Here is a 26,397-nt window from a genome sequence, read left to right as displayed (position 1 = left end):
AAGAAAGAACATATCATCAAGTTGAAGCTATATGTGATTTAAGATGCAATTCTGCACTTCCAAATTAAAAAAAAAAAATTTAGCTCTTTGGCTCTCCAAACTACCAAGTTATTAGCATAGATTTAACCATATGTCAGTATCACTTCACAGATCTACGTGGAAGAAACCGCTGGAAATAAGTAATCTGGCATAATAACTGATCTCACCACTGGAACTATAGGTGACTGCCACTATGCTACGTGCAGTACAAGATAATGTAATGGGGTAAAATAACAATAAATATATGCAATAGAACAAATAATCTGTGCTTTCGCTAACAGTTTAAAATGTAATAGATAGCCACACAAGATAAAGGAAGTTTCTGTCCTACATATAACTCTTTAGTCATTACACTTTTAGCCCAGAAAATCCACAAATAATGCAGATTTTCTTCACATTTATTTCCTTTAGAAACAACATTCATTTGTTCATAAAACAGAAGTCTTACAAGAGTTGAAAACTTAATGATCCCGAACCACTTGACAGGAAGAGGTTTAGTGAAAGATATATACAGAGTTAAGATGCATTTACACAAGTTAAGTAGAAGCTGAATGAAGAGTTGCAACTCAATGAAGGGAATTTTGAATCACAATAACTTAAAAAAAGATTATTTTATTATTCTCTCATGGGATATCAGCATCATTGGTTAGGTTAGACTGGTGTATGTTACCTAACAATGCCTAGTTGTGCTTGGGAAGGTGGTGATGAACTATCTTCCGAACTGCATTCTATCAATAAATCCACAGAGTTTTTGGAACAGAAGAGCCAGGTTCTTGACCCAGTAAATGAAGGAGCACTGGGGTGGTTCAAAATCAGAGTGACATGTGATTTTGCAGAAAACTTGCAAATGGTGGTGTCCCAATGCATTTGTTTTCTTGCTCTTCTTAGTGCTGCAAGTCACAAGCTGGGAAGGTGCTTTCAAAAGCAGCCTTGGTGAGTTATTGCAGTGCAACTTGTAGATGGTATATACTGTTGCCACTGTGCAACATGGTGGAGACAGTAACGGTGGTGGATGACAGCCAAACAAACAGGATGTTTCATCCTGGATACTTTGGAGGATATTCCATCATAATCTGACTTAAGCTATATAGATGATAGTAACACTTTGTAGAGTCAAGAGGTTTGTTACACACTGCAAAAGTGAGTCTCTGCAGTCACTGCGGTCTCTAAGTTGCAGTAATTATAACGGCTGCGGATTTAAGTTTCTGGTCAGTGGTAACCCTCAAGAACATTGATGGTGGGAGATTTAGCGACAGTAATGCCACTGAACATCAAAGGGAAATAGTTCACATTCTCTGTGTTGTAGACGATCTTTGCTTTTCACTTATGAGACATACATGTTACTGGCAAATGTTCAAACTGTTCTTCTATTTTACATCTCATAACTATGATTCAAATTTATGCGACACAAAAGTAGTATGCTTTACAATAATAGCAGGAACTATTGCTGGAGAATCTGAGATAACAAGGTGTAGAGCTGGATGAACACAGCAGGCCAAGCAGCATCAGAGCAGCAGGAAAGCTGACATTTCAGGTCCAGACCCTTCTTCAGAAACGGGGAATGGGAAGGGGATTCTGAAATAAATAGCGAAAAAGGGGGAGGCGGATAGAAGATGGATAAAGGTGAAGATAGGTGGAGAGGAGACAAGCAGGTCAAAGAGGCGGGGTTGGAGCCAGTAAAGGTGACTGTAGGTGAGGAGTTAGGGAGGGGATAGGTCAGTCCAGGGAGGACGGACAGGTCAAGGAGGTGGGATGAGGCTGGTAGGTAGGAGATGGGGGGTGGGGCTTGAGGTGGGAGGAGTGGATAGGTGGGAGGACAGGATAGGGAGGCGGGTACGAGCTGGGCTGGTTTTGGGATGTGGTCGGGGGAGGGGAGATTTTGAAGCTTGTGAAGTCCACATTGATACCATTGAGCTGCAGGGTTCCCAAGCGAAATATGAGATGCTGTTCCTGCAACCTTCGGGTGGCATCGTTGTGGCACTGCAGGAGGCCCAGGATGGACATGTCATCCAAGGAGTGGGAGGGGGTGTTGAAATGGTTCGCGACTGGGAGGTGCAGTTGTTAGTTGCGAACAATAAACAATGCTTTACAATAAACTATGTTTTGTATGCAAGAGGAAGATTCAGTGTTATTAGATATGACAACCCTGTATATTTTCAATAGAAAACATGTTCAGCAGAACTAAAAAGTAATGACCCATGGGTCAGCATTTCTACAAGTTCTTTTGAACCTGTGTTCGGAATGAAATAGCATCAATGAAATCACACCGCTGACTCACAGACCCTGTCAATTTGCCACTTCAGAAGATGATTATGAAGTTGCCTTTTTAAAAACATATTTGAAAAAAACAAGATTGTCCTTACTTGGACTTAAATTCATTCTGTAAATATAGCTATACAAAGAAGCATTCATAAAATCCTGTCTCAAAGAATCATAGTATCACACTACAAAAGCAAAGTACTGTGAATGCTGGAAATCCGAAATAGAATCAAAATGTTTGAAATACTCAGCAGATCTGGCAGCATCAGTGAAGGCAAAAAAACAGCATTTATATTTCAGGTCTGTGACTGATCTGAAATTTCAGCTGTTTCCCATTCCAGAGATATTGCCAGTCCTGCTGATTACTTCCAGCATTTTGGTTTGATTTCGTCAGTGATACTAACATTTCTTGCATTTCTTGGAATCTACACCATTTACATAATATTATAAAATTACTATAAGGAAATATTTGTTAAATTTCATTGGTTTCAAAGTAACTTTGCTTCAAAAAAAAATGAAATGAAGTAAAAGCCACCGCTACCATAACTAGTCTCAAAATCAATATAAAACAGGTAATAGTGAACACATAACTAAAACTTATTTATGAATGATACTTAGCACATTGCCATGTGCAACCACCCACAGCATCACTATCATGTTAGTGATCCACTGAGTGAAGAAGATCTAGAGGATTTATGCAGCAGGATTGAAGATGGTGGGCTGGGATGTGCATAATGGATATCAATGCCCCAAAAGGAGAAATAAAAGTCAGACTGAGACCATGATTGAAATCCGGTGATCCCTGCAAAAAGGATGCACGAGTAATTGTTACAACTAGAGACTGCTGAAGTCATTACATATCAATTACTGAATTGCTTTAATGATACAAGTTGAACTTTCATGGACGAACAAACTTATGCATGACACGTTGTTGATTTGTTGGCACCAGCAGGCTATTGTCAGCATTTGTTGTTGCCTGCTGGGGGTGGTAGACACTGTGGTAAGCAACTTAAATAGCGTACGCCCATTTTTAACAATTAACAAAAGATTGCATTTCAGACCAGAAAAAAAACTCAAGAAACTTGAATTTCTAGCTTCTACTTGGAAACTAAATGAGCTACGTAATAAGTTAAACATCTTTGGGATTATATAAATATGTATCAAACATCAATTGTTTGCTAAACCAAATATTATAAAAATATGAAAGATATTCAAGTTTTGGCTATACTTAATGCAGGCTGAAGTATCATTTTTGTAGCAATACAATTTCATACTCTCCTACAGACATGAGATGAACATTTTCAGAAGTTTATTAAACAGTATTTGCAAATCCAAATTCAACAAAACATCTCAAGCAAGAACCTTATACTCTACTATACTATTAATGTCTGTGAATCATCACTCAACATCTACAATACAGCGTCTTGTTACAAATTGCAGACCCAGTTTTGTGTAGGTCGATAATTCTGCTGCCACAATACTAGGCAGAATTCAGGCAAGCATACACTGGGAGTTGGGACATCAACATTATTATCCCAGAACTTGATTTTAAAACCCCAATACAAAAGAAGATATACATTTCACAACAGAGGTTTCATTTTGAGACAAGTGGTTTAGTTTCAAAATCTAATTTAAAAACATTTTTTTTCTTGAACACACTATCAGGACTGTGCAAAAGGTAACAATGGTAGTGGGCCAAAAGATCAGGAAATTCAACAATGAACCCTCAAGTTAATTTTGCAAACTACCTAGGTTAATGTGAGAATCATTTTGTCATCTTTACTTAAAATTTACATCACTTTCTGATTTTGAGATAAGCAGTTTATCCACTTGGGTTCAAGCAGATGTCATGACTGGCATGCAAAACTTATGAACAGACTATTCTGTTTCTCTCCACCCACAAAATATTTTATCCCCCCTGTTTTGAATCATGTTGAAACAAAGCACATTTTTTTATGCAAAGTGAGTAATTTTGCCACATGGTACAGTTGCAGGTTTCACATTTTGGGAAGATCTTGTGTTTGAGTGCTAGTGGAAGCTTTTGAGAACCCAAAATATACTTGGAGTCCATTTTCAGTCATGGATTTTAAGTTATAATTCTATACTGGCTTTATAAAAAAGGTCAAATTCAAAATTCTTCGCTCACAGAAGCGTGCACAGAAATCAATTCTCTCCAGCAATTACACATCAGGTTTACTGTGCATTACTTGCAGATATCAGCAATTGTACATTTTAGCCAGTTTTGTTTTTACTTTTCACAGTGATCATGTGGAAGAATTAACATAGGGTTAATGTCACTGGACTAATAACCCCGGGGTCCAGGCTAATCCTCTGGAGACTCGGTGAAATTTAAAATTTCAATTCATAAATCTTGAACTAAAACCCAGTCTCAGGAATGGTGATCATGAGACTCACTGTTTGTTGTAAAGATTCATCTGGTTTGTTAATAACTTAAGGAAGGAAATCTGCCATTGTTACATGGTCTGTCCTTCCTATAACCACATCCACAGCAACGTGGTTAACAAGTGATTGACTTCTGAAGTAGCCTAGTAAGCCACTCTGTTTAAAATGATTAGGGGTTGGCAAGCAATTATATGCTTGCCAGCAACACCTACATCTGGTGGGGTATTTTCTGCAAAATCAGAATTATTTTGACATTTTATTAATTTTCTATTTCCTGTATATAAATAAGCCATTAAGAAAACAAATGTTAAGTAATAAATCTTTACTGCAATAAAGGTAATATGGCAAAACTAATTTTCCTTCCACCAGCATAACTGAATTTGCTTACTAAAACGCATGGCTGTACAAATACTGGAGTTTAGTATGAGAATGAATCTAAATATGTACTTTTCCTAAAGCACTGAACAACATGGGCCAATATCACAATTACGGTGTAAACAAAGTGCATTTGTTTGTTGTATCAATCTTGATTTAATAACAATCAATTATCCATGTCTTACCAGGTAACTGCACTAAATAAAATGGTGAATTAGAACAAACAGATGCTAGGTTATCTGCTGCAAAACAAATTGCAATCACTAAATAGTTATTTCACATACAATGCATTTGTCTCAGGTGTATTAAAAAATAAATCCATTGTATATCAATAGTCTAGGGGCTTTAGAATCATAGTACATCACTGAACATTAATTCTCAGTTGTATGATTGGAAGTTATTCATTGTCACTCTACAGTTGTATTCAAATGGTTTAAGTTCCTTCTATCCAACCATGGAGACACAACTCCACTTAGAATTGGTCCAGAGAACCACAAAATCCAAACCCGAACCTAATTTGCTCTGAAAATTAAAAACATCACAGCTAACATTTGAGAATTAGCTTGTGCAAAACACTTTGCCACAAAAGGTACTTTAAAGCTAAACAGTATGGTGGTGGCATATGATTTCAGATACATAGCACCATGCTCAACCAAACTGGCTGAAAAGGGATGACTGAAAAAGACAGAGAGATGAAGGCCTTCTCCAGGCCACTGCAGCTCACCCTTTGTGCTGACCCAACAGGATATAATGGAGTTGTATACAAATGGCAGCTTTTTGTGCATAGCTACAGAACACATACAACAAAGGTGTAGAAAGGAGGTGACAAATAAGCAAGAATGAATTTGCCTTAAAATTCTCACAAACAGTACTGACAGCTCTATGTTTTTGTAACTCGCACGGTAAATGGTTTCACTACTATGCCAGAATACGGGTACAAATTTTTTTCAAAGTCACACCAAAATACATTTCAGGATCATCTCGTTGACTAGAAGATTTGATTCCTCTCTACTTGATGAGCCCAGTAATCCTGCACACTCCAGTGACTGCAGAAAGGGGCAGAACTTTACCAAATTCCTCAAGAGAATTTATTGTTCCATAACAGTGCCAGCTGGGGGCACCAAGAAGGCATGGCAAGAGGTCAGCATCTGGAATGTGTTGTTAAATGTCTGAGTTCAATGCAAACAGCTGGTTAGTGACTTGAATGGAGCAGGAAAGTGGAGAACGTGTCACTATCACCTACTTTGTAACCTGCAGGTCAGCCCAACACCCTGACTCTGCAATTTCAAGCCTAACCCAGCACATGACTTCTCACACTATGTTAGCTTAAAATGGCAGTCAACTTCATCGACTGTCCAATAGCAACACGCTCACTCATTCTTACACCATGTTATCCCTGTCTATCATTGTCACCTTCAGCAGATGCTCTCCATTCATTTGTTCAACACATGCCATTAATCTCTCTGACTTCTTTCTTCCTTGCATTAGACGGCAACAGAATTTGAGGGAGAGGCAGAGAATCGGAGGTGACCTTCCAGCCATCTCATCACTAACAGCTACAGAGAAGCCGGCAGTGCAAGTGTGCAGAGTTTAGGTGCGCCAAGTCATCAGAATTGGGGGCTTCCAGCTGCCTGGTGACAGAATGCACAATCTGGCACTGAACACTCCGTCATAATGGCTTGATGCTAACAGCAAGCACGATATGATGGTGCGCACAGGATAACTTTAAATATTGTTTGCTTGACAGCACTCATTCACACTTCACCTCTAAACAGCAGGATCAAGTCACCGCAGATGATTCCAGAGAAAAAGAGGCCACTCACTGACAGTTTAGTCCCACAGGACTCATACTGAACATGAACAAGAGCAGATACTGGCACTTTGGTTGGACGAGCTAAGGATGCAATTGGGTTTTCACAAGGAGATTCACGGGAGTAGGAGCAGATTCAGGAGAGACGGGCAGTGGAGGAGAGTGTCCAGCTGAATGCAGACATTGCGCTGTGGGAGCCATCAACAAACAGGACACTGCTCGAGAATCAGAGAACCAAATGTCCTGGCAAGAGTTCCACTGTCCAGTTAACACATACACCACTGTAGAGAGATCGGAGGGAACCGTCTCAAGCATGTGGCATCCCAAAGACGGACAACAATAAATAAAAAGAAGTCACACCTAGAAATAAACATACTGGGTGTGCTGATACCAGCTGGGGTGGGGACTGTGTGCCAGGGCGCAAGGTGGCAGCTAAGTGTTCGAGTCAAGGAGGGCTGCAGAAAATCGGCTCTGGAGTAGGGCAGGGAGTGAAGCTGGTGTCGGGTCTGACAGATTCAGGTGAGGCAGCGGGGGTGGGAGTGAAATGGGATCAGGTCCAGTCCAGCAGCCAGGGGAGACTGGATGGTTGGGTTCAGAGTAAGGGGTTTAGAAGTGGGTGTTGGAGGGTTGATCTGGACCAGGTCCCAGAGGATCAAGTCTGGCTGAGAAGGGTCAGGTGAAAATCAGGATGGGGTCCTGCCCCTGGTAAAGGGTCAGGTGGGGGGGAAAAAAAAGAGATCGTGTGAAGTAAATATGGGGGTCAATTGAATCGTTACTCAGAGGTTAGACTGTATTTAATAGACACACCTATCCTGAGTAAATTTTTTTTATTTCATTTCATTGGAACCATCCAAACTCTCCAATTTTTGAATGGTGATTTCATAGGGATCCGTGTGTAGAGGAATTACCCAGACGAATGGCCAATTGTGATCGCAACACACAACTGTCTGGCCACCAGAAAATTGGACCCATTATTATTCTGCACTATTTTTCCAGCCTCCCCTTTCTTGGTTGCTGTTTGATAAGTAGCTTTTTCAGGCGTGGGAAGGTCTGAATTGATATCAAGTAATGTTGGAAGTCGAAGAGGGTTGGAGACGAGGGTGGGTGCAAAAGCTGTGAAAAGGAAAGCTTGACTGTACAGGGAACAACTTTTAGGTTAGTCGCATGGGAGACAGTGGGAGTAAAAGTGACTTTTTACATGTGATTATGTTCCGCCAGTGCACCCATCCAAGTCAAGTTTACAATAATGACTGTGCTCCAGCCAACGATGTTCCTGTATGCTGCAGTTAGTGCACAGCCCACATCAGCTTCCCCACCTCTTCCTAATCTTCATCCTTGTAGCTGGTTCCTCTTGTAGTTCCAAACCTCAACGCTGCAGCGCTGCAGAGTGTACCATGAACGTGCTGCCTGTCTCGGCTGAAGGGTGTCTCCAGGTACACTGGGAACTGAGCCGATCACCCCTCACCCTTGCGATTGATAAACACTCCTGGACAATCCATCAAGGCCTCAAGTGCAACGCGTGTGTGTCACTGATTATATCCGGCTTTTGGAAGAAGTCAGACGCAGCTGCAAACCCAAATATCTGGACTTTCTGAGCGACACTGCAGAAGACTTTGCAGCGTGGCACTTCCCTGTGTTACATATCTATATGCCCGTGCTAACAAGATTCTACCAGTGCCTCCAATTTAACTGTGGAAGATGCTGACTTTCACTGTCACTGTTAAACTAGGAGCTCCAGGCCTTCTCCCACAACACACTGATGCTCTCCAATCAAAGGTGCTCCAACGTATCAAGGAAGCTTATCTTTCAGCTGCGCGCTGGATATGGTCTGCTAATTTCCTCTCCTGAGAAGCAGCGGATCTGACAGCAGTAGACTATTGCTGTTTCAGTCCCTGCTTCCCCTCCCTGGTGAACATCTTCAACCTCGTCTCAGGCCAAATTACAGAATAAGCAGAGCTTGTGCTGCTCCGATAGATTAGACCTCCAGAGGAAAGATGAAGTCTCCAGACAGTGTGTAAGATAACCTCCGATCACAAGCACTGCAGCAAGAAGCCCTTTCAAAGGAGCAAATCAGGAGGACATGAGAGCAACTCTCATTGGTTCAGTTTACAACATTCTGATTCATTTCAGAATGCTCTGGATTCCAGTTCTACTCCAGGATTTCGAAACGAGGAAAACAGCTGACACTCTGACTCTCTCAGTGCTGTGTTGGAGGTCCCATTTTTCTAATGAGATGTTAAACTGAGGCCCATAAATTTTCACAATGCTTAAAAGACCCCTTGGTACTCCTTTGAAGAATAGCACAGGAATTATTCCCAGTGGCCAGTCCAATATTTATCCTTCAATCAACGTCACAAATTATCTGGTCGGTAATACATTGCAATTAGTGGGAACTTGCTGTGCACCAACTGATTGCCACATTTCCTGCATCACAATAGTAACTACACTTCTGAAGTACTTCAACTGGTTGCTAAATGTTTTGGGGCATGCAGTTAACAAAGGCACTAACTGAAATGCAAATCTTTCTTTACTGAGTACTTATTGGTACACTTCCATTGTCTCATCTTCATTCCTCTCAAATGCTGCTGTTTTCTTTCCTTGCACTCACTGGCAAGTTCCACGAAGCCTACACAAAACCATGGAACTAAACTTAAATTGCAAAACTCACGTCAATACCATTTGAACAATTAACGTTTTGAACTGACAACCCACCTCTTTCAAAAGAGGTGCACTTATGGAGCCTCACATGTTGTGGAGTCAAACATTGGTAGCTTGCAACCAACTTCCCAACAATCTACATTCAAACCATTGTCTCCCCAGTGTTAAATTGTCCCCAAACCTTTTGTAATGCTGGTGATATTTTCATATTGCACCAACAATGTGTATTTTCAAGGCAAAGTCAGATCACATGTTTTGTTCACTGCAACATTTATTTAGTTGCACGGTCCATTTTATATCTTTCTCCACCCCCCCGCCCCCAAACACTTGCGGTATTTATAGGTCAGTTGCTGCAGGATTTCTGGAGATTGCAGCAATGAGAAAAGGAGCAAAGGGATCACTAGTTTGCATGTGTGGAGATGGAGAGCAGCAGGACAATTCAGCAGGGTTACAAAACAAATCACAAAAGAGGGAAAGGACATGTGCAAAGAGTTAGCAGGAAGACTTGAACAATAATAACTTGCATTCATATAGCAATATTGATGAAACGCGATGACATGCAAGCCGTCAGAACTGAAGCAGTGCAGAGATCTCAGAGGGCTGCAGCTCTGGAAAGTAGATGAAAAGACAGCAGAAATAACTATTGTATCAGAAGTTCATCATTCAAGCACACAGGTTGGGGGCGTTGCTCTTAATTATTAGAAAGCTTGAAGCTGACAATTCTAACCACAAAGTAGCAAACAGTATTCAAGATGTCAAGTTGACAGTGCTGTTAGAAAAATAAATCCATTACAGCTAAAGTATCACTTCTGCCCGGAAATCAAAATGTCATAGGCCAAAACAACATTAAAGAGCAACTACTCATGATCTACAATGACAGATTGACACTGCAGTGCTGGAGGTACCATCTTACAGATGAGTCTGTGTATCAAGATGCCTTCTCAGGTGAATGTTAAGATTTTCATTCCACTACCCAAATGAAAGCAGTAAGTTCACCAAAAGAAAATATTTACTTATTCATGCCCCCTTATTCAGCCCTTGCCGCATGCAAACCGTGCACTTTATTTGCCTGATTATTACTGAGCTGCAGCCAAATGGTTATCAGTTGGTACGGAGATCTGAGTACCTGATAGAAGAGCTAGAAAACATTAGTTAACTCAGGTAGGACAAAGACTGTTGCTTTCCTTGAACAAAAATGACAAAACATGCTCAAAAATACTGGGTATGAATGCTAACTAAACAACTTGCTTCTGTGTTCTGAATGGCCAATGCTCTTAGCTGCCTGTCATTGGTTCTATTTCATGAATTTTGCCCTGATTATATTTTCATCTACATTTAAAACTGTATGACCTGGACAGCCAGCTTTCCTACGGGCATTGTCAGTACAAATCGGAAGTCTCTACAGATGCAAAAACCATCTGGTTAATTTTCCTCTCTCCACTTTTGTTTGGAGACACATTGTCTAGTTACTACAAATGGAAACTCCCATTGGTAATACAGGGTTGGGGAGGAATCAAGTTGATATAAAGGCAATTAAACCCTGAAACATAAAAACTAGGGTTCAGTGGCAGAATCTATTGCTTACTATACAGCTGCAGTGGGTGAACTGCAATCGCTTGTACCCATTACAAAATGTATCATTTTGTTGTCACTAACACTAACAACGAACTTTTGAAATCTACTACAAACTGGTGAAACAAAACTGTTTTGACCATTATTTTTTAATTGCACACAGTAAACGGTGCTACATAATATTTACAAAACAGCCACTTCGGTTGAATAAACATGCCCAAAGCAAGTTATGAATTTTTAATTGCAGTTTCAACTACACAAGCAACTTGAATATCTAGTTCAAGAATATAGTATGCCAATTTTGGAAATGAACAGTTACCCCAATTGGTACAGAAAAAAATCAATATAAAGAGCAAAATAAAGACCAGAATTATTAAATATTGGAACAAATTGATTCCAGCTTTTATGATTAAAGCTCAAGTAAATACTAGGTTATCATTCTTACTAGCAAAATGTATTAAAAGCACAATTTGATTTTGTAAATTATATTTACCAAAAAAGGTATTTCAGACATCCACCTTATGTGAAAGGTGAGAAATCACTAATAAATTCAGAATTTAACAGAATAAAAAAAGTTCTCAGCCCATTTGTTAATACGGTTTAACCAATGCACTTTGTGACCTAATATTTTTAAACCAATGAACTCCTCATTGTACATTCATGTGGGGACAAACTGGCATTGAGAAACTTCAAAAAAGGAACAAATAACTTCCTACCATTCCATTACCCTCTGCAACAAATACTGTAGTTTGAACCTCAAGTGTTAAAATTAGATGAATCCCCCTGAGCACCCTATTAAACTTTCTCTGTTGTGATACATGTTATTGATTGCATAATGAGTTCATAACATCATACTTCACTGTATTTACAATTCACTGGTTTGAAAAGATCTTCCTAATTGTAATTTATATAATTAGATAATTTAGATAATGAGATGAGATAATTGTAACTTGTTACTAACACATTTTGGACACTAATGGTTTTTACATTTCTGAACTTCAGATTTAATTTGTATTAAAGTAAATAACATGTTGCCATTCGTTATTTAATGATCCATGCTAAATCTTCTCAGCTATATTTAAAATAAGTCAATGCAAACCTTTCTTGCAAGAGGACATTCTTAAACCTCCAAGTTTTCACAAGTTATGGGTTTCACTAACTTTAAAGTTTCAAAGATTTGTTACCTTTTACTTTATCACACAATTAAATTTCCTAATGTTTGAACAATAAATCCCAAGTATTTTAACCCTGACAAAATTAAAACATTTCCATAAGTTGCTTTGAAATGTGGAACTCAGTTTTCAATAGATATATGAAATTTCACTAATCATGTTCTCAGACCCATTCGACAGCAGCAGATTCTTGGAACTAGATCTGATTTACTAAGTGTTGGCTTCAACAATATCAAAGATGACAGAAGCATGAATCAGGAAGCCAGAAAACTTACATGAAGAGGTCTTTTAATTAACTGTAGGCATGTATCTTCCACACAATGTGACAGACACTTGACAGAAACAGGGTCTCAACTCGGCATTTTTCTGGAACTATTGAGGTTGAACAAAACCAGCTGAATGAAAGGAAACAGAATAGTGCTGAACTGTCATTTTTCAGGCTAAAGGGAGATTTATAGTGTAGCTGCCCAGGATTTGTGTTAGTAAACTACCCCACTGTATTCCCTTCCCCACCCCATCCTATTCCGTTCCCCAACAAAGCCAAGTCATTCTCCCTAATAAATATGATTGACCAAGACTTTGATGTAAAGGGCATAATTTCAAAACGTGCAGATGATATAAACTTGCTGATGTCTTGAACCCAGAGGTTATAAAATAACTTCCAAAGGACATAGACATATTGGAATGGGCAGATGAAGTTGAATGCAAAGAAGGGTGAAGTGATTGATTTAGTAGAAAGAACACAGAGGAAAAATATAAAGCGATGGCTGAGCTCCTAAAGGTGGTGCAGGAGAGAGGGACTCATGCTTGCACAAATCAGTGAAGGGAGCAGGACAGGTTGAGAAAATGGTTATTAAGGCATAAAGCATCCTTAACTTAAATAAAACATTGGTCTGGCATCAACTGCAGTATTGAGCCCAGTTCTAATCAGCACATTTTAATAAAGACATGATATAATTGAAGGTGTGGAAAGAATGAGAATGGTTCCGAGGAGGAACTTCTGTTGCACAGACAAACCGAAGAAAGTAGAAGTGATCTATTAAGCTTTTGTTCATCAGCAAGAGTTTATGGAGGTTTTAAAAGTCTGGACAGAGTGGATCAGGAGAAATCATTCCCTTCCGTGGCACAGATTTAAAGATGTGAGTAAAACATGCAGTGGGTTCATGTGGAAAATATTTTTTCGTGCAATGACTGGTTCGGGTCTGGATTCTATTGCCTTGCCACTGCAGTGGAGGAGGGCAGATTCAATCCAGGCAAATTTAAATTTTAAAAAATGCCAGGATGCAAAAAAAAGGTGGGAAAATAACAGTAGGTATATCGCTCCTGCAGAGGGCTAGTATGAACATGACAGAGCAAATGGCCTCCTTCTACGCTGGAACCATTCTCTGAAGCTCAGTTTAAGTCGTAAGGCAGCTTTACTGTTCCCCCAGAAAACGGTGCGGACGAGTGAACGAAATCACAGTTTGACAGAGTGTATGTTCGCTCATTCCTCTAAAGGTTTCAAAGATTCGATTCTATCCCTGCAGCAGTTGGCCACTGGAACTGACAAGACCTGCAGGACCCCGTCAGCCACTCCGAAAAGCCAAGTCGAGAATGAGGAGAAGAAACGTCCTCGGAATTAGAACAGAGCATCCATAATTCATCCTTTTAGTGATATGAAAGGCCTCGGCACAGGCAAACTTTCAAGCGTATTAAATATGTATTAGGCCAGGCTATGGATTAAATCGCCCAGAATTAGCATAAGGCGAAATATTTCGCAGTCATTGATTCCACTGAAGTTCTGTGTTTACACGCAGAAGAAAAAGCCGTTCCTACTTTTACAAATATGTCCGAAAAGGGGCGTTGGCAAACTGATTGGAATGCTTCCCAGTCTCAAATACTGACGGATAAATAAATATGCAAGTCTTAACTCGACGTAACTAGCGCAACTAGATTTGCTGTTCACTTTTATCAGTGACCTCCGCTTGGATGTGTTTCAGCTCACTTTGCATTTCCACAAATTAATTCCGTAGAACTTACCCGTTTCCAATACGGCGCGTAATAAGGGGTGCCAATTGTCAACTCCATTCAAATGACGGCAACTTGCAAGGATTATAACAATTCTGCAGGTGCCATCTATTCATTCCAGGAGATAGCTATTCTGACCTTTGCACGCTGAATATTCCTGCAATGCACCCAACATATTAACAGTGGAATGTTACAAAAACGTTGACATACACCTACCCCTGGCAGACAATTTTTTGGTGTTGATAATTTTGGCAGCGTATTCCTGTCCCGTGGAGATTTTCATGCATCGTCTCACCACCGAGAAGGCTCCCCTGAAAGCAATCGATCACATATACATGTATGTATGCATACATTCAAGCAAAAATAGTACAGATACACAACCCTCGCCACATTGCAACGCGGCTACAATCCAGCTGAAGAGCAAACAAGTGGAAAGCCAAACATTAAAAGCAAAATAGAACCCAAAGTATTGAAAATGTGTTTACCAAACACACTTCAGGTGGATTTTGTCAACAAAACATCAAGAAAAGGGAAACTTTTTCAGGTTACTCGGCGCAGAATCTGGATTATGATATGAAACACCTTTCCCCACAGGAGGAGAAAAAGGGACACCATGCATTTTGCTGGATTTTACGTCTTGAGATTGTAGCAGTGTCCCACAACATGCCTTGACACTTCCAATAACATTTAACAAAACATAACTATGCATAACCGTAAGACTGCACTCCGTGAAAACATTATTAATGCAACCCACCCCTCCACGCCAGAATACCAATGCTTACCGCCAAGTCAAGAAAATTTCGTTTGGAAATGCAACTGTGTCAATTGAACCAAAAACAGAGAGAAATAAAAATGACAAGATGTGTTTGCCATACTTTCCAAGTTCCTCGAAGAGCTGGTATTCGTCCGTGAACCTGGTACACGTTGTGGTTGAAGCCATGATGAGATGTAGACGAATTCTCGCTGCTATCTCCGGTGTGTGTGTTCAGTGCCTCTCGTCGCTTCACCCCTCCCCCTGCCACCGGGCTTTCAGAGAGAGAGAGAGAGAAAGAAACCTGCTTCACTGACTCAAGGTGTACAGCTCAGAGCCACCGGGCTTCTCTCCCTAACCCTAGGGGGCGGATTTGCAGCCGTTTGCCCTGGTCGAAGAAACTGTACGTATATGTGTGTCTATATGAGAGAGACCCAGTCACTGTGACTGCACGGTCCCTAGCTGTCTGTGTCACTAAAAGCGAAAGCAGTTTCTCTGAGCGTCTGCGTGTCAAATCAAACTGAGCCGCCCTCCCCTAACATTGTAGTGTAGCCTACACTCACTCAATCAGTCAACCTCACTCTCTCTTATTTATCTCATATAGGAGATATCAATGTGTGTCTCTATCTCTCCCTCCTCCCTACCACTGTAGGGAAATGAGAAAATAAAACCCCAGCTCTGGATTCTCTCAACATCTCGCGATATATTTTACAAAAATCACCCAGAGCGGATTACTACAGGCTGGAGGAGGGGAGAGACTGACGTCAATGACCAAGCAGGGGAAAACTTGGATTTTCCATTTCAAAAGACAAATGCTTATGAATAAAATAAATCGCTAAAGGCTGCGCCGAAAGCTCAGTTCAAAGTGCAGTCTTTAATTTCAAGTGTTAAAATATTATCCCTTTCTTAGTTCAGGTTATTAATGGGATTTTCAGATTGTTTCAGCAAGAAATATGAAACTGGTATGCAGCCTCGTGTCACTGATAGACTATTATCAAGGGGCTAATTTACTGAGGACTGAAAGCCTTTACCATTCTCGTTCGCCAGTTCATCCGTTCTATTTTTTTTCCTCCTAGTATGGTAGCGTCTCATGATTTTGTTTTTAAAATGCCGTTCAGATTTTCTGATGGAGCCTGCTTTTGCCACAAGAGAAACTTTACTCGATCAGCGGCGACGTGGAGTGTGTCAGTGCAGCTCTCTCTCTCTCTCGCCCCTATAGTCAGTCACCATTGGGAGAGAATATGTCACACCGGTGCCCTTACTGAGCAATAAGACTGTACCCCTTCTTCTCCGTTTCCCTTCTCCCTCTCAGAAAAAAAATGCCAGCTGCATCGGTCACCACTGCCGCAGTGTTAGAGGTAGCAGCAGCCAGAACCGATTGCTATGACGGTATTTTACAGCAGGGACCAGGCTAGAGAGTTTAGAGTCAAATAATGGCCGATGTCAGAGCTGGGAACATTTATTTTTAGACACATATCCACATTTCTGCTTGAATTTATTTTTGTTTGATTTTAAAATTCATTCGGGAAAGTAAACAAGGTTAGTAGAGGAATGCTGCTTGCAACATGTAAGCAAAAAAAGTATCAAATATGAAAAAAATGCTGTATATTGTTTTCCAACAGCCACTATTTTGGATTTCAACTCTACTTGTCTATCTTTGAAGATTTGAAGAATGCAGCAATACCAAACCTTCCAAGGACATTGGAGATAGCACTACAGTTGTCAGCTGTGCCTGAGTTAGCACATTAATGAACCAGAAGGTTGTAAGTTTAAGGAACTTCCACTCCAAAGACTTAAGCTCAAAATTTATGCTGATGGTGCATGGTATTGAGGAAATGCTGTCTCTCAGCTGAGGCATTATTCTGGAGGCCCAATGTCTGCTGTGTCAGGTAAATGGTCAAATAATGCCGTGTGGAAGAAAATTGGGTTAGTTCTCCTAGTGTTCTCTTTTACATATTCACCCAAGGGATGCAGCCGTCCCTGACTGGGCCAGGATTCAGTACCCATTCCCTGTTGCTCTTGAGAAGGCAGTGGTGAGCTGCATCCTTGACCACGGCAGTCCATGTACTGTCATTAGACGCACAATGCTGTTATTCAGAGATTTCCAGGATTTTGACATAGCTGAGATTCAGGCCAATGTTTGTCCTTTCATCAAATGTCACCAAAACAGCTTGTTGTTCGCAGGTCTTGATGTGGACAAATTAGCCACAGAGTTTTCCTGCATTCAAACTCGACTGTATAGTACAATGAGGATCCCGAATGTTATGATAGTTTTGAAAGATCAAATATAGCCGTCCATAGTATTTATGCTGATTCAAAAATAAGAATATGAGGATGAAAGAATAAAAAACGAAAAGTGCATGGACAGGAGTTTGAAGGAGAGAGGAACTGGCAAAGTAGAGGAGGTAACGCATAGTAAATCAAGAAAAAAAACCTTAACCAGAATGGTTGAAACATTTTAAAAAGTTGTCAACTTGTGTAGAAACCAGTTGGAAACTAATGATATTGGATAATGCTGGTTGGAAAGTAAATATCCATCTACTCTAATCCCATTATCCAGCTATTACTAGTTGGAAACAGTTGATGCTGGTTGGGATCATTTAGCTATCACTGGTTGCTTGGGCTTTCGTGGTACAATGGTAGTATCCCTATCTGGGTTCAAGCCCAACTTGCTGCAGAAGTGAGTAATAACATCTCTGAACAGGTTGATTGGAAAATATCTATTACTGAATGGAAATAGTTGACACTGGTTGGCTCTTCCCAGCCAAAAAAAAAGTTGCCACTTTTCTTTCACATCCCAATTGACTGGTCTGTGTCTGTGTTTCCATCAGCAACAGTGTGTGTGTGTCTGTATGAGAGAGATCCAGCCACTGTGACCTATGTAAAAGTGAATGACTGAAACCCACCCTTAATGAATACAAGGCCTTGTGTGTCAATGTGATACCTACAATCTTGAAAGGTTACTTAAAAATCCAGAAGAGACACTGACTACAACTATGAGTTTCAAACCTTTACTTGGAAAACAACTCAATTAAACAAGTTCTTCTCTGAACCATGCACCATCCTGACATGGAACTGTGTTGTCATTCCTTCAAAGTTGCTGAGTCAAAATCCTGGAACTTCCTTCCTAATTGTTCCTACACCCCAAGGGCTGCAGTAGTTCAAGAAGGAAGCTCAATACCATCTTCTCCAGGGCAATTAGGAATGCAAAATAAGCATATTGCCATAAATGATATAAAAAACATACCGTCATAGACATTTTGCAGCACAGAAAGAGATTCTCCAGCCTACTCTCTCTGTACAGTCATCAAATATCCATCTACTCTAATCCTATTATCCAGCACTTGGCTTGTAGCTTTGTATATTATAGCATTTCAAGTGTTCATCCAACTGGTTCTTAAATGTCTTGACAGTTTCCACCCTATCACCCTTTCGGGCTGTGAGTTCCGGATACCCACAATCCTCTGAGTGAAAAAAAATCATCAAATCCTCTCTAAAACTCCTGCTTCTTACCTTAAAACTGTACTTCCTGGTTATTGATTCCTCTCCAAGGAAAACCTCTCTCCCTAACTACCCTGTAAGTCCCTCAGAGCTTTGTACAACAGATACCACCTCAGCCTTCTCTCCTCTATGGAAAGTAACCCCAATCTATCCAGTCCATTTTCCCTGAAGCTGAATCCCTCCAGCCCAGGCAACATCCTGGTGAATCTCTTCTCCACCCTCGCTAGTGCCATCACATCTTTCCTGTATCATGGTGACCAGAATTGCACATGCTACTCCTGCTGTGGCCTATTTAAGGTTATATATAAATCATGCAAATAAACACTAGGTTCACAAAATTCCCATATAACCCAATTAATTTCCAGGAAATGTTGTTTATTGTTGATATCATGTGCCTTATCAGAGATAGATTTTCATCTTCTTGACTTCCATTGTCACATTCTCTGCACTTAGCCTGGGGGTGTAGATGTGGTGAATGATGCATGCTGGGAGGTAGAGGGAAAAAAAATTAATGTTTCACTAAAACGTTCTAGGAAAGCAAACAAAAAGTTGCAATAAAATTACAGGACAATCTCAAAGCAAAAACAAACCTGTCTGCTAAATAATAGTTAACAATTCTCAATAGTCTCTCTAATTATACTTCTCCACAAAAAGAACAGTGAGTTCTTTAACAGACTCAGCAACTGCATAACTCCAGAAGTTTATGGATTGGTGATTATCTGTCGAGGTATTTTCTATCAACTTGTTCAGAGATATTATTAACATGTCTGGAGCATATAGGGCATGAACCTGGATCTCCCATTTCAAAGTTAGGGACACTACCACTGCACAACAAGCTCCACTACTGTCTCTTTTGCTCCCTCTCCCAGGTTTGTATTCAAACAAGTCACCCCTACTGAGTGCCATTTTCAACAGCCAATCAGCTTTCAGTTTCTCCGAGGGCTGATCAATCAGCATACAACATGGGCGGGGTGTTGATTTCTGATTTCAGAGCAGAAGTCGGCCACTTAGACCTTCACGTCTAATCAATCATTTAATACAATCATGGCTGATCTGATATTAACTTCAACACCACTTTCCTGACTTAACTGGGAAGCCCCTTATTTTTAAACAGTGACTCCTAGTTCTAGATGTTGTCGCCAGAGGAAATATTCTCTCCACATCTATCCTGTCAAGACCGATCAGGATCTTGTATGTTTCGATCAAGTTGCTTCTTACACTTCTAAACTACAGCCGATACAAGCCAAGAACGTCCAACCTTTCTTCGTAAGACAATCTACTCATTCCATTTATTAGTCTGGTACACCTTTGTTGAATTGTCGCCAAGGCATTTACATTCTTTCTTTAGTCAGGAGATCAATGCTGTACATATTGGTCCAGATGTGGTCTCACCAGTGCCCTTTCTAAATCAAGCATGACTTCTCCACTTTTGTATTCAATCCCCATCCTTGCAATAAACAATAACAAGCTACTTACTTTCCTACTTGTTTCAAACTGGGGGGTGGTGTCAGTAACAGGTACCATGAAAAGCAGTCAGTCAATCGGCTCTTAGATTGGGTATCAAGGTGAAGGGAGACTTCTGCATCTAGTGGCATCTTTGTTACCAGCAATCAGCATCTGAAATAAGAAGTTTAAAATATTAAACCTTCAACTGAGCCTAGTGCTGCCACCATTTGGCCCTGAGTCTCTATCTCCCTTCCATGGCTGCCTCGGGGTTCCCAAACCCCCCCCAGCTACCCTGAGCTCCACCACCATCCCCTCCCCAGGCTGGCCCAAATGATCATCATCCCCTGCTTGCTGCACTCCCCTCCAACCACGTTCTCGTTCCCACTCCTCAATGCCCCAGTCAGACTGTTCACCTATTTCTGTGCTTCCCTCGCTCCTGTAACTGCATGGCTGAGTAGGAGGGTGAGTGAATGCGAGTGGAGTGAGTGATGAAAGAGAGTGGCTGGCTGATTCTGAGAGCACCCAAGTCTCAGCAATGTTCTTTTGCTTGCTGTCCAAAACCAAAACTGGAAGGGGCCCTCCATTCGACTTCATTACTTCCCACCTCCTCTTCATCTCCATGGATCAGGTCCTAATGCTCGGTTTTCACCAACTTTTTGTAATAGTTATTGGGCAGCAGTATAGATCACTAGCCTGCTGGTTTCCCTGTAATGCTAGTGCATTAATAAGCCCATGTTAGTGCTGAAATAAGCAGATAGACTGTAAGGTTACTGACAGCATAGGCATCTTGGATTAAGAGTGTACCAGTATTCCAGGCAGCCTTGGTCCCAGCCACATCCTTCAGTACTCCTTGTGTCTTTTTGTGGCAATGTCAACTGGGTAACTGAGTTTTTGTGCAAAAGAAGATGAGAAATGGAACATTCAATGTGCACGAACTTTGAAAGGATTTTCATTTTGGGAATTATATTTCTGCCCAAGAAAGATGCACTTGAAATATTGCAGATTAAACACTATTAAGCCTCTCAGACAACTTGTTCTGCCAAAATTAATTGACATTCAACACTAGCATCAAAGGCACAGCCTTGGCAGGCATCCTATTCTGGCCAAATTAATTAATATTCCACATCAATGTCTTAAACAGCAAGCAATGTTGGAAGGTGGCAGTGGACCAATTCAACCAGTGAATCCCCAGACGACAATTCAACTGTTCCCAGGAGATCATAAGCAGTGACAGGCCAAATTGGCTGTTAAAATCAGGTATGAAAGAGATTTTCAGTTCGATTTTCCAGTTGTTCCAAGCGTCCAGTAGTTATTCTGACTATAAGTCAGTTAGATACAGTCACAGTTTTCAACTGGTTTCATGATATTTTTTGCTTCCGCGTGACATTTCCGCTACCAGGAACCTTTCCCACGGGCAGTCGAGGATCAGCTGCTTGCTCCTCAGAGCAATCATTTCAGATTTTTGAGGTGCAAAATTAAGGAGAATTTTATGGCCATACTAACAATGGAGCTGCTGATTGTGGATAGAGTCTGCCAGGTTAATGAGGAGCAAGAAAGATGGTCCAAACAGCTCACTTAGAGGGGTTTTCCTACTGTTCTCAGGAGCTTCATGGACTCTCATCATTTTAATTTAGATCCACAATTTGAGGATGCATCCATGTTGAGTTCCCCAAGGAGGTTCAACAATGCCCAATTCTCCCATTGGAGACATCAAGGAGATCGAATCATTGGCGCTCCGATTTGAAGGATGTCTCCAGGAATATTGCTTTGCCACTGACAAGTGTGAGCTCATATCCCCATTTGTTGCCAACATTAGGAACCTAAAACCTGCAGGAAGTTTCAACTCAAAGTCTTAAAACAATCTAACAATTAGCTACTGCAGCAGAGTAATGAGCCATCGAACACAATCTTTTGTTGTATAGAGGATAGATTACAAAACATATCTGCCTGCTAAGGCTTATATTGAGAGCAATTTTAGGCATGTCAGTTTTTTGAAATAGTTTTAACTCTTTTGGTACCTTATTATTTGAGTTTGCAAGTTTTTTTTTAGATGAGCATGTCTGACAAATGAAGTAAAGAGGCCTGCTATTCAGACAATATAAAAACACAAGGCTCTCTATCTGGTGAAGAGAGTGCATGATTCCAAATGAGTACATCCACACAAAGTTTGAAGTAAAAATAAATGATGTTGTTTCTTTAAGATACATCATCAATAAATTAATAAACATGGAACAAGAAGCATTCATTATATCAGGCTCTCCTAAGATGTGTACTGTTCCGTTCTCATATTTTCACCATGCAACCTTACAAAACTTGACAATACAAATAAGTTCTGTATTTAGGCCATAAGTATATAAGTAAAGCCCTGCAGAGCCTGACGAGTTTCTGACAGTATCCTAAACCCAAAAAACAAAGGAACTACTGTGCTTTGAGGAATATTTCATCATTTCAGTCTATATCTACTACAGTAATTATTAGTGACATTTTCAATCATATATTCAACCCAACAACACTTTATACAAGTCATTTACTTCAGCCTCAGAAGCTTCTGTTAGAAGTTTGACCTAGATATCCGTTCCCAAGTAGTGGAAAAATTTATTCCAAAATCTGATTTCTCAACGCATTTTAAGGCTCTTATTCTGACTGGAAATTTACAAACAAGATCATATCACGCTTAATCGTAAGCTCCATTATATGTTAAGCACATTCTGTCAGTGTCAAGTGAATGATGAAAACAGGAATTGCAAATATTTACAAGGCTTGTACCTCAAGTGGACTGGGACCAATGCTTTGGCAAGGAGGTTTGACAGTGCTGTTGGAGGGGTTTAACTTGGCTCACATATGGGAACATGAATAAGTCAGGAGGATGAGAAACAAAATTAGAAAAGAAAGGAGAAAATTAGTAGGTGAGTATGTAAGTAAAGACGAGAAAATAAGCAACAAAGAAATTTTTCAGTGATTCATAGCATATAATTGAATGCAGGGAATCCAATGAGTAAGAGAGGTGAGCTGAGCACACAGGTAGACACTGGAAGTATGGTACCCTTATTATTACTGCAACATGGCTTATTGAAGGGCAAGATTGGCAACTACACATTCCTGTTTACAGGATGGTGAGATGAAATAGAGAGGGGGTCATAGAGAAAGGGTTTGAAACATTGATTAAAGAAACAATCACAGCTGTAAAGAAGGATATTGTCTGGAAGAATCATCAAACTTTAAAAAATAACACAAGGGATGAGCTGAAGAGCCCCAAACAGGATCAAGTATAGAAAAGGCACTGTATTAAAGACCACCAAACAGTCAGAGAGGGCTAGAACAGCAAATATATAGGTGAGTTGTTCAAAGGTGCAATAACATAACGGGATTAATAATGCACTTCAAAAGGGTAAACACAGCATGAAGGTTACAAAGAGTGCAAAGAGTTTCTATAACTTCAGGAGGATGTTTGTTACTATGTAGCAAGGTAATGAGAAAAGTAGGCATTCTGGACTTCATTTTAGAGAATGGGTCTGAGCAAACAGTGGAAGCAGCATGCAGAGTTTAGCAATCCCACAACCAATGAACCAGATCTAAGCTTTGCAGTCCTGCCACAGCCAGTCATGAACAGTGGTGGACAATTAAACAACTAACTGGAGGAAGGGGCACCACTATGCCTCCATTCTCAAAGTTGAGGGAGATCAGCATACCAACACAAAAAGGAAGGCTCATACATTTGCAACCATCACCATGTGGATGAATCAGCTTGTCCTCCTCTCTCAAGTCCCCAGAACTCTCTAACTTTACGAATGGACTAACTTCAATTAATGTTGATTTTGTTAATGTTGATCTTTCTTCATGCTCATCCTGTGCTGTGTAACCCATATGCCTCACTCTGTCCAAGTTTTTTTCACCCTATGATCTGTATGTCCTGCTTACTACGATCTACCTGTGCAGCTCGCAAACAAAGCTTTTCACAGCACTTAGGTACACATGACAATAAATCAAATCAAATTAAAGTATCACAGATGCCCAGATGCCAGTCTTCAACTAATTCAATTCACTCCACATGATAAACAACTGAAGGCACTGGATGCCCCAGAGTCTATGAACATTGACAACAAGCCGTGAATAGTACTGAAGGCTTGTACTCCAGTTCTTGCCATACACTGATCCAAGCTGTTCCAGTACGGCGACAATACCGGCATCTACTCGACAATGTGGAAAATTGACTGGGTATGTGTCATGTATGTAGTTGGGTACCGCTGTCCTTTAAGAGAGCGGGTCAGGTGACCTAAAGGCAGGAGCAAGGGTGGCAGTCTAAAAACTGAATGTGGTGCTGAGAAACCTACACTAACCTATTCCCTGTTCACGTTTACCCTCAGTTTACCTGAATTCTATTTATGATTCTAGTGAGCCACAAACATAATTGTCTGCCCTGTACACAAATCAATGGACAAAGCCAATCCGGTCAACTGCTCGATCATTGTAAAATGATGGAAGGAGTTGTCAACAGTGCTATCAAGTAATACTTGCTCAGTAATAACCTGATTACTGATGCTCAGTTTGAGTTCTGCCAGAGCCACTCATCACAGCCTTGGTATAAACATGAACAAAAAAACTGAACTCCACAGATAAAATGAAAATGACCACCCTTGGCATGAAGACAGCATTTTACTGAGTATAGTGTCAAGGAGCCCGAACAAAACTGGAGGATTGAAAAACTGTTATATTTTGATTTCCAAAAGGTGTTCAATAAGATGTAGCACAGAGCGTTACTTAATAAGATAAGGGCCCTTGATGTTGGAGGTAATATATTAACATAAGTAGAAGATTGGGTAACTACTAAAAGACAGAAAATTGGGATAAGATGCATTTTCAGGAAGGAACATTTAACTAGTGGAATTTCACAGAGATCAGTGCTGGGGCCTATAGATTTAAACTAAAATTTGATGGGTTAGCTGAAATGAAGTTAAATGAAATTGAATGAAATGAGGAGAAATCGTATGATGCTTGGTGATGACTTAATGATTAGAAAGTTCACTGGTTTTAATGTGTTTTGCTGAAGGAATCTGTGTGTGTTTAGATTGTGAGTTGTAATGGACTATCACAGTAACTTTGGAAAAGCTTAAGCCTTGTTAAAAATAGATACAATGTATCAGATGTGATAATGTGGACTCTTTATCAGCTGAATTTGTGATTGTCATAGAATTGTGTTGTGCAAATATCATCTGGTTGATTAGATGACATAAAAGTGGTGATCAGCAAGAGCTGAGATCAAATTTGTTTGTAGCAAGAGATGTCTCTTTCCAGATGCAAGGAAGTCCTAATGAGTGAATTGATCAAACCAATATGGAAAACATGACACATTTGTAATGTTTGTCATTGGTCGAAAGGATCATTTGCTGGTGTCATGACAGTGTCAAAGTTTGAATTCATAGCTTCTTTGCATGGAAGAGTTAACAAAAAACTTGCTTCACATTATAATTATCCATCTTGGGGATGGTGGTTGTCTGATCAGTGGCTAGAGGTTGGGATGGAGTAAGCTTATCGCCTGCTCTGCACTTATCTTCAGAGAAGTCCATATAAATGTAAGCTTTGTATGAGTAAGAATTTTGTAGCATCATTTGTCATGTACTTTGCTCTAATAAAGAACATTGGATGTATTCTGTTGTTAGAACTACCTTGGGTTATTGATAACCAGAACAAACTCAATGGTCCAGAGACAGAGAGGATAAAAGCCACAGGCCACAATTATTTACATATGTGTTAATGACTTGGATGAGGAAAGTGAATGTATTGTCACCAAGTTTGCAGACAACTCAAAAACAGGTGGTAAGGTAAGTGGTGGTGAGGATGACACAAAAAGTCTAAAGAGGGATGTAGACAGTTTAGATGAGTGTGCAACAACTTGGCAGATAGAATATAATGTAACAAAATGTGAGTTTATGCACGCTGGTAGAAGAAATTGAAGATGTAAATATTATGTAAGCAGAGAAAGAATACAGAAAGCTGCAGCGTGGAGGGATTTGGAGATCCATGTGTATAGTTCACACAAAACTAGCATATAAGTACCCAGAGCAGAGCATATTTGCCTCTCCAGTCATGCGGTTCCCCAAGAAATGCAGTCAAGAGCCCAGTACATAAATAGTGGGGTGAAGAGAGGAAGATTACATGAGAAATGTCACTCCAAGCCTTGACAGACTGGGTGTCATGAATCTCAGTCAATAAAACACTTTAACTGAAAATGTGGAAATTCAGCCTATAGAATTCAGGATATCCCAAAATGCTTTATAGTCGATGACACGTTTTGAAATATAGTAATGTAGGAATCAGTGCAGCCAATTTATATACTGCATGATCTGACAAACAAAAATGTGATCATAATCAGACAGTTTGTTTTAGTTGTTTGAGAGATGAATATT

At 40.2% G+C, this 26,397-nt stretch overlaps 1 protein-coding gene across 5 annotated transcripts in view; it reads right to left on the bottom strand.

The window, feature by feature from the left end:
* The window catches only part of LOC109922295 (calcium/calmodulin-dependent protein kinase type II subunit delta), a 274,180-nt gene extending 258,901 nt beyond the window's left edge, over positions 1-15,279 (bottom strand). For all 5 annotated transcript variants that reach the window (XM_048597035.1, XM_048597047.1, XM_048597057.1 and 2 more), the window contains exons 1-2: positions 15,171-15,279; positions 14,512-14,606 (exon numbers count right to left, since the gene is read on the bottom strand). In XM_048597035.1, coding sequence (XP_048452992.1) covers positions 14,512-14,606; positions 15,171-15,235 — 160 coding nt within the window. In that variant the 5' untranslated portion in view covers positions 15,236-15,279. The remainder of the gene's footprint in view (positions 1-14,511; positions 14,607-15,170) is intronic.
* Between the last annotated feature and the right edge of the window lie 11,118 nt (positions 15,280-26,397).

This window comes from Rhincodon typus, chromosome 1 (genome assembly GCF_021869965.1).
Source record: "Rhincodon typus isolate 14 chromosome 1, sRhiTyp1.1, whole genome shotgun sequence".
Classification (NCBI taxonomy): domain Eukaryota; kingdom Metazoa; phylum Chordata; class Chondrichthyes; order Orectolobiformes; family Rhincodontidae; genus Rhincodon; species Rhincodon typus.
This window is presented reverse-complemented; position numbering and strand designations above follow the sequence as displayed.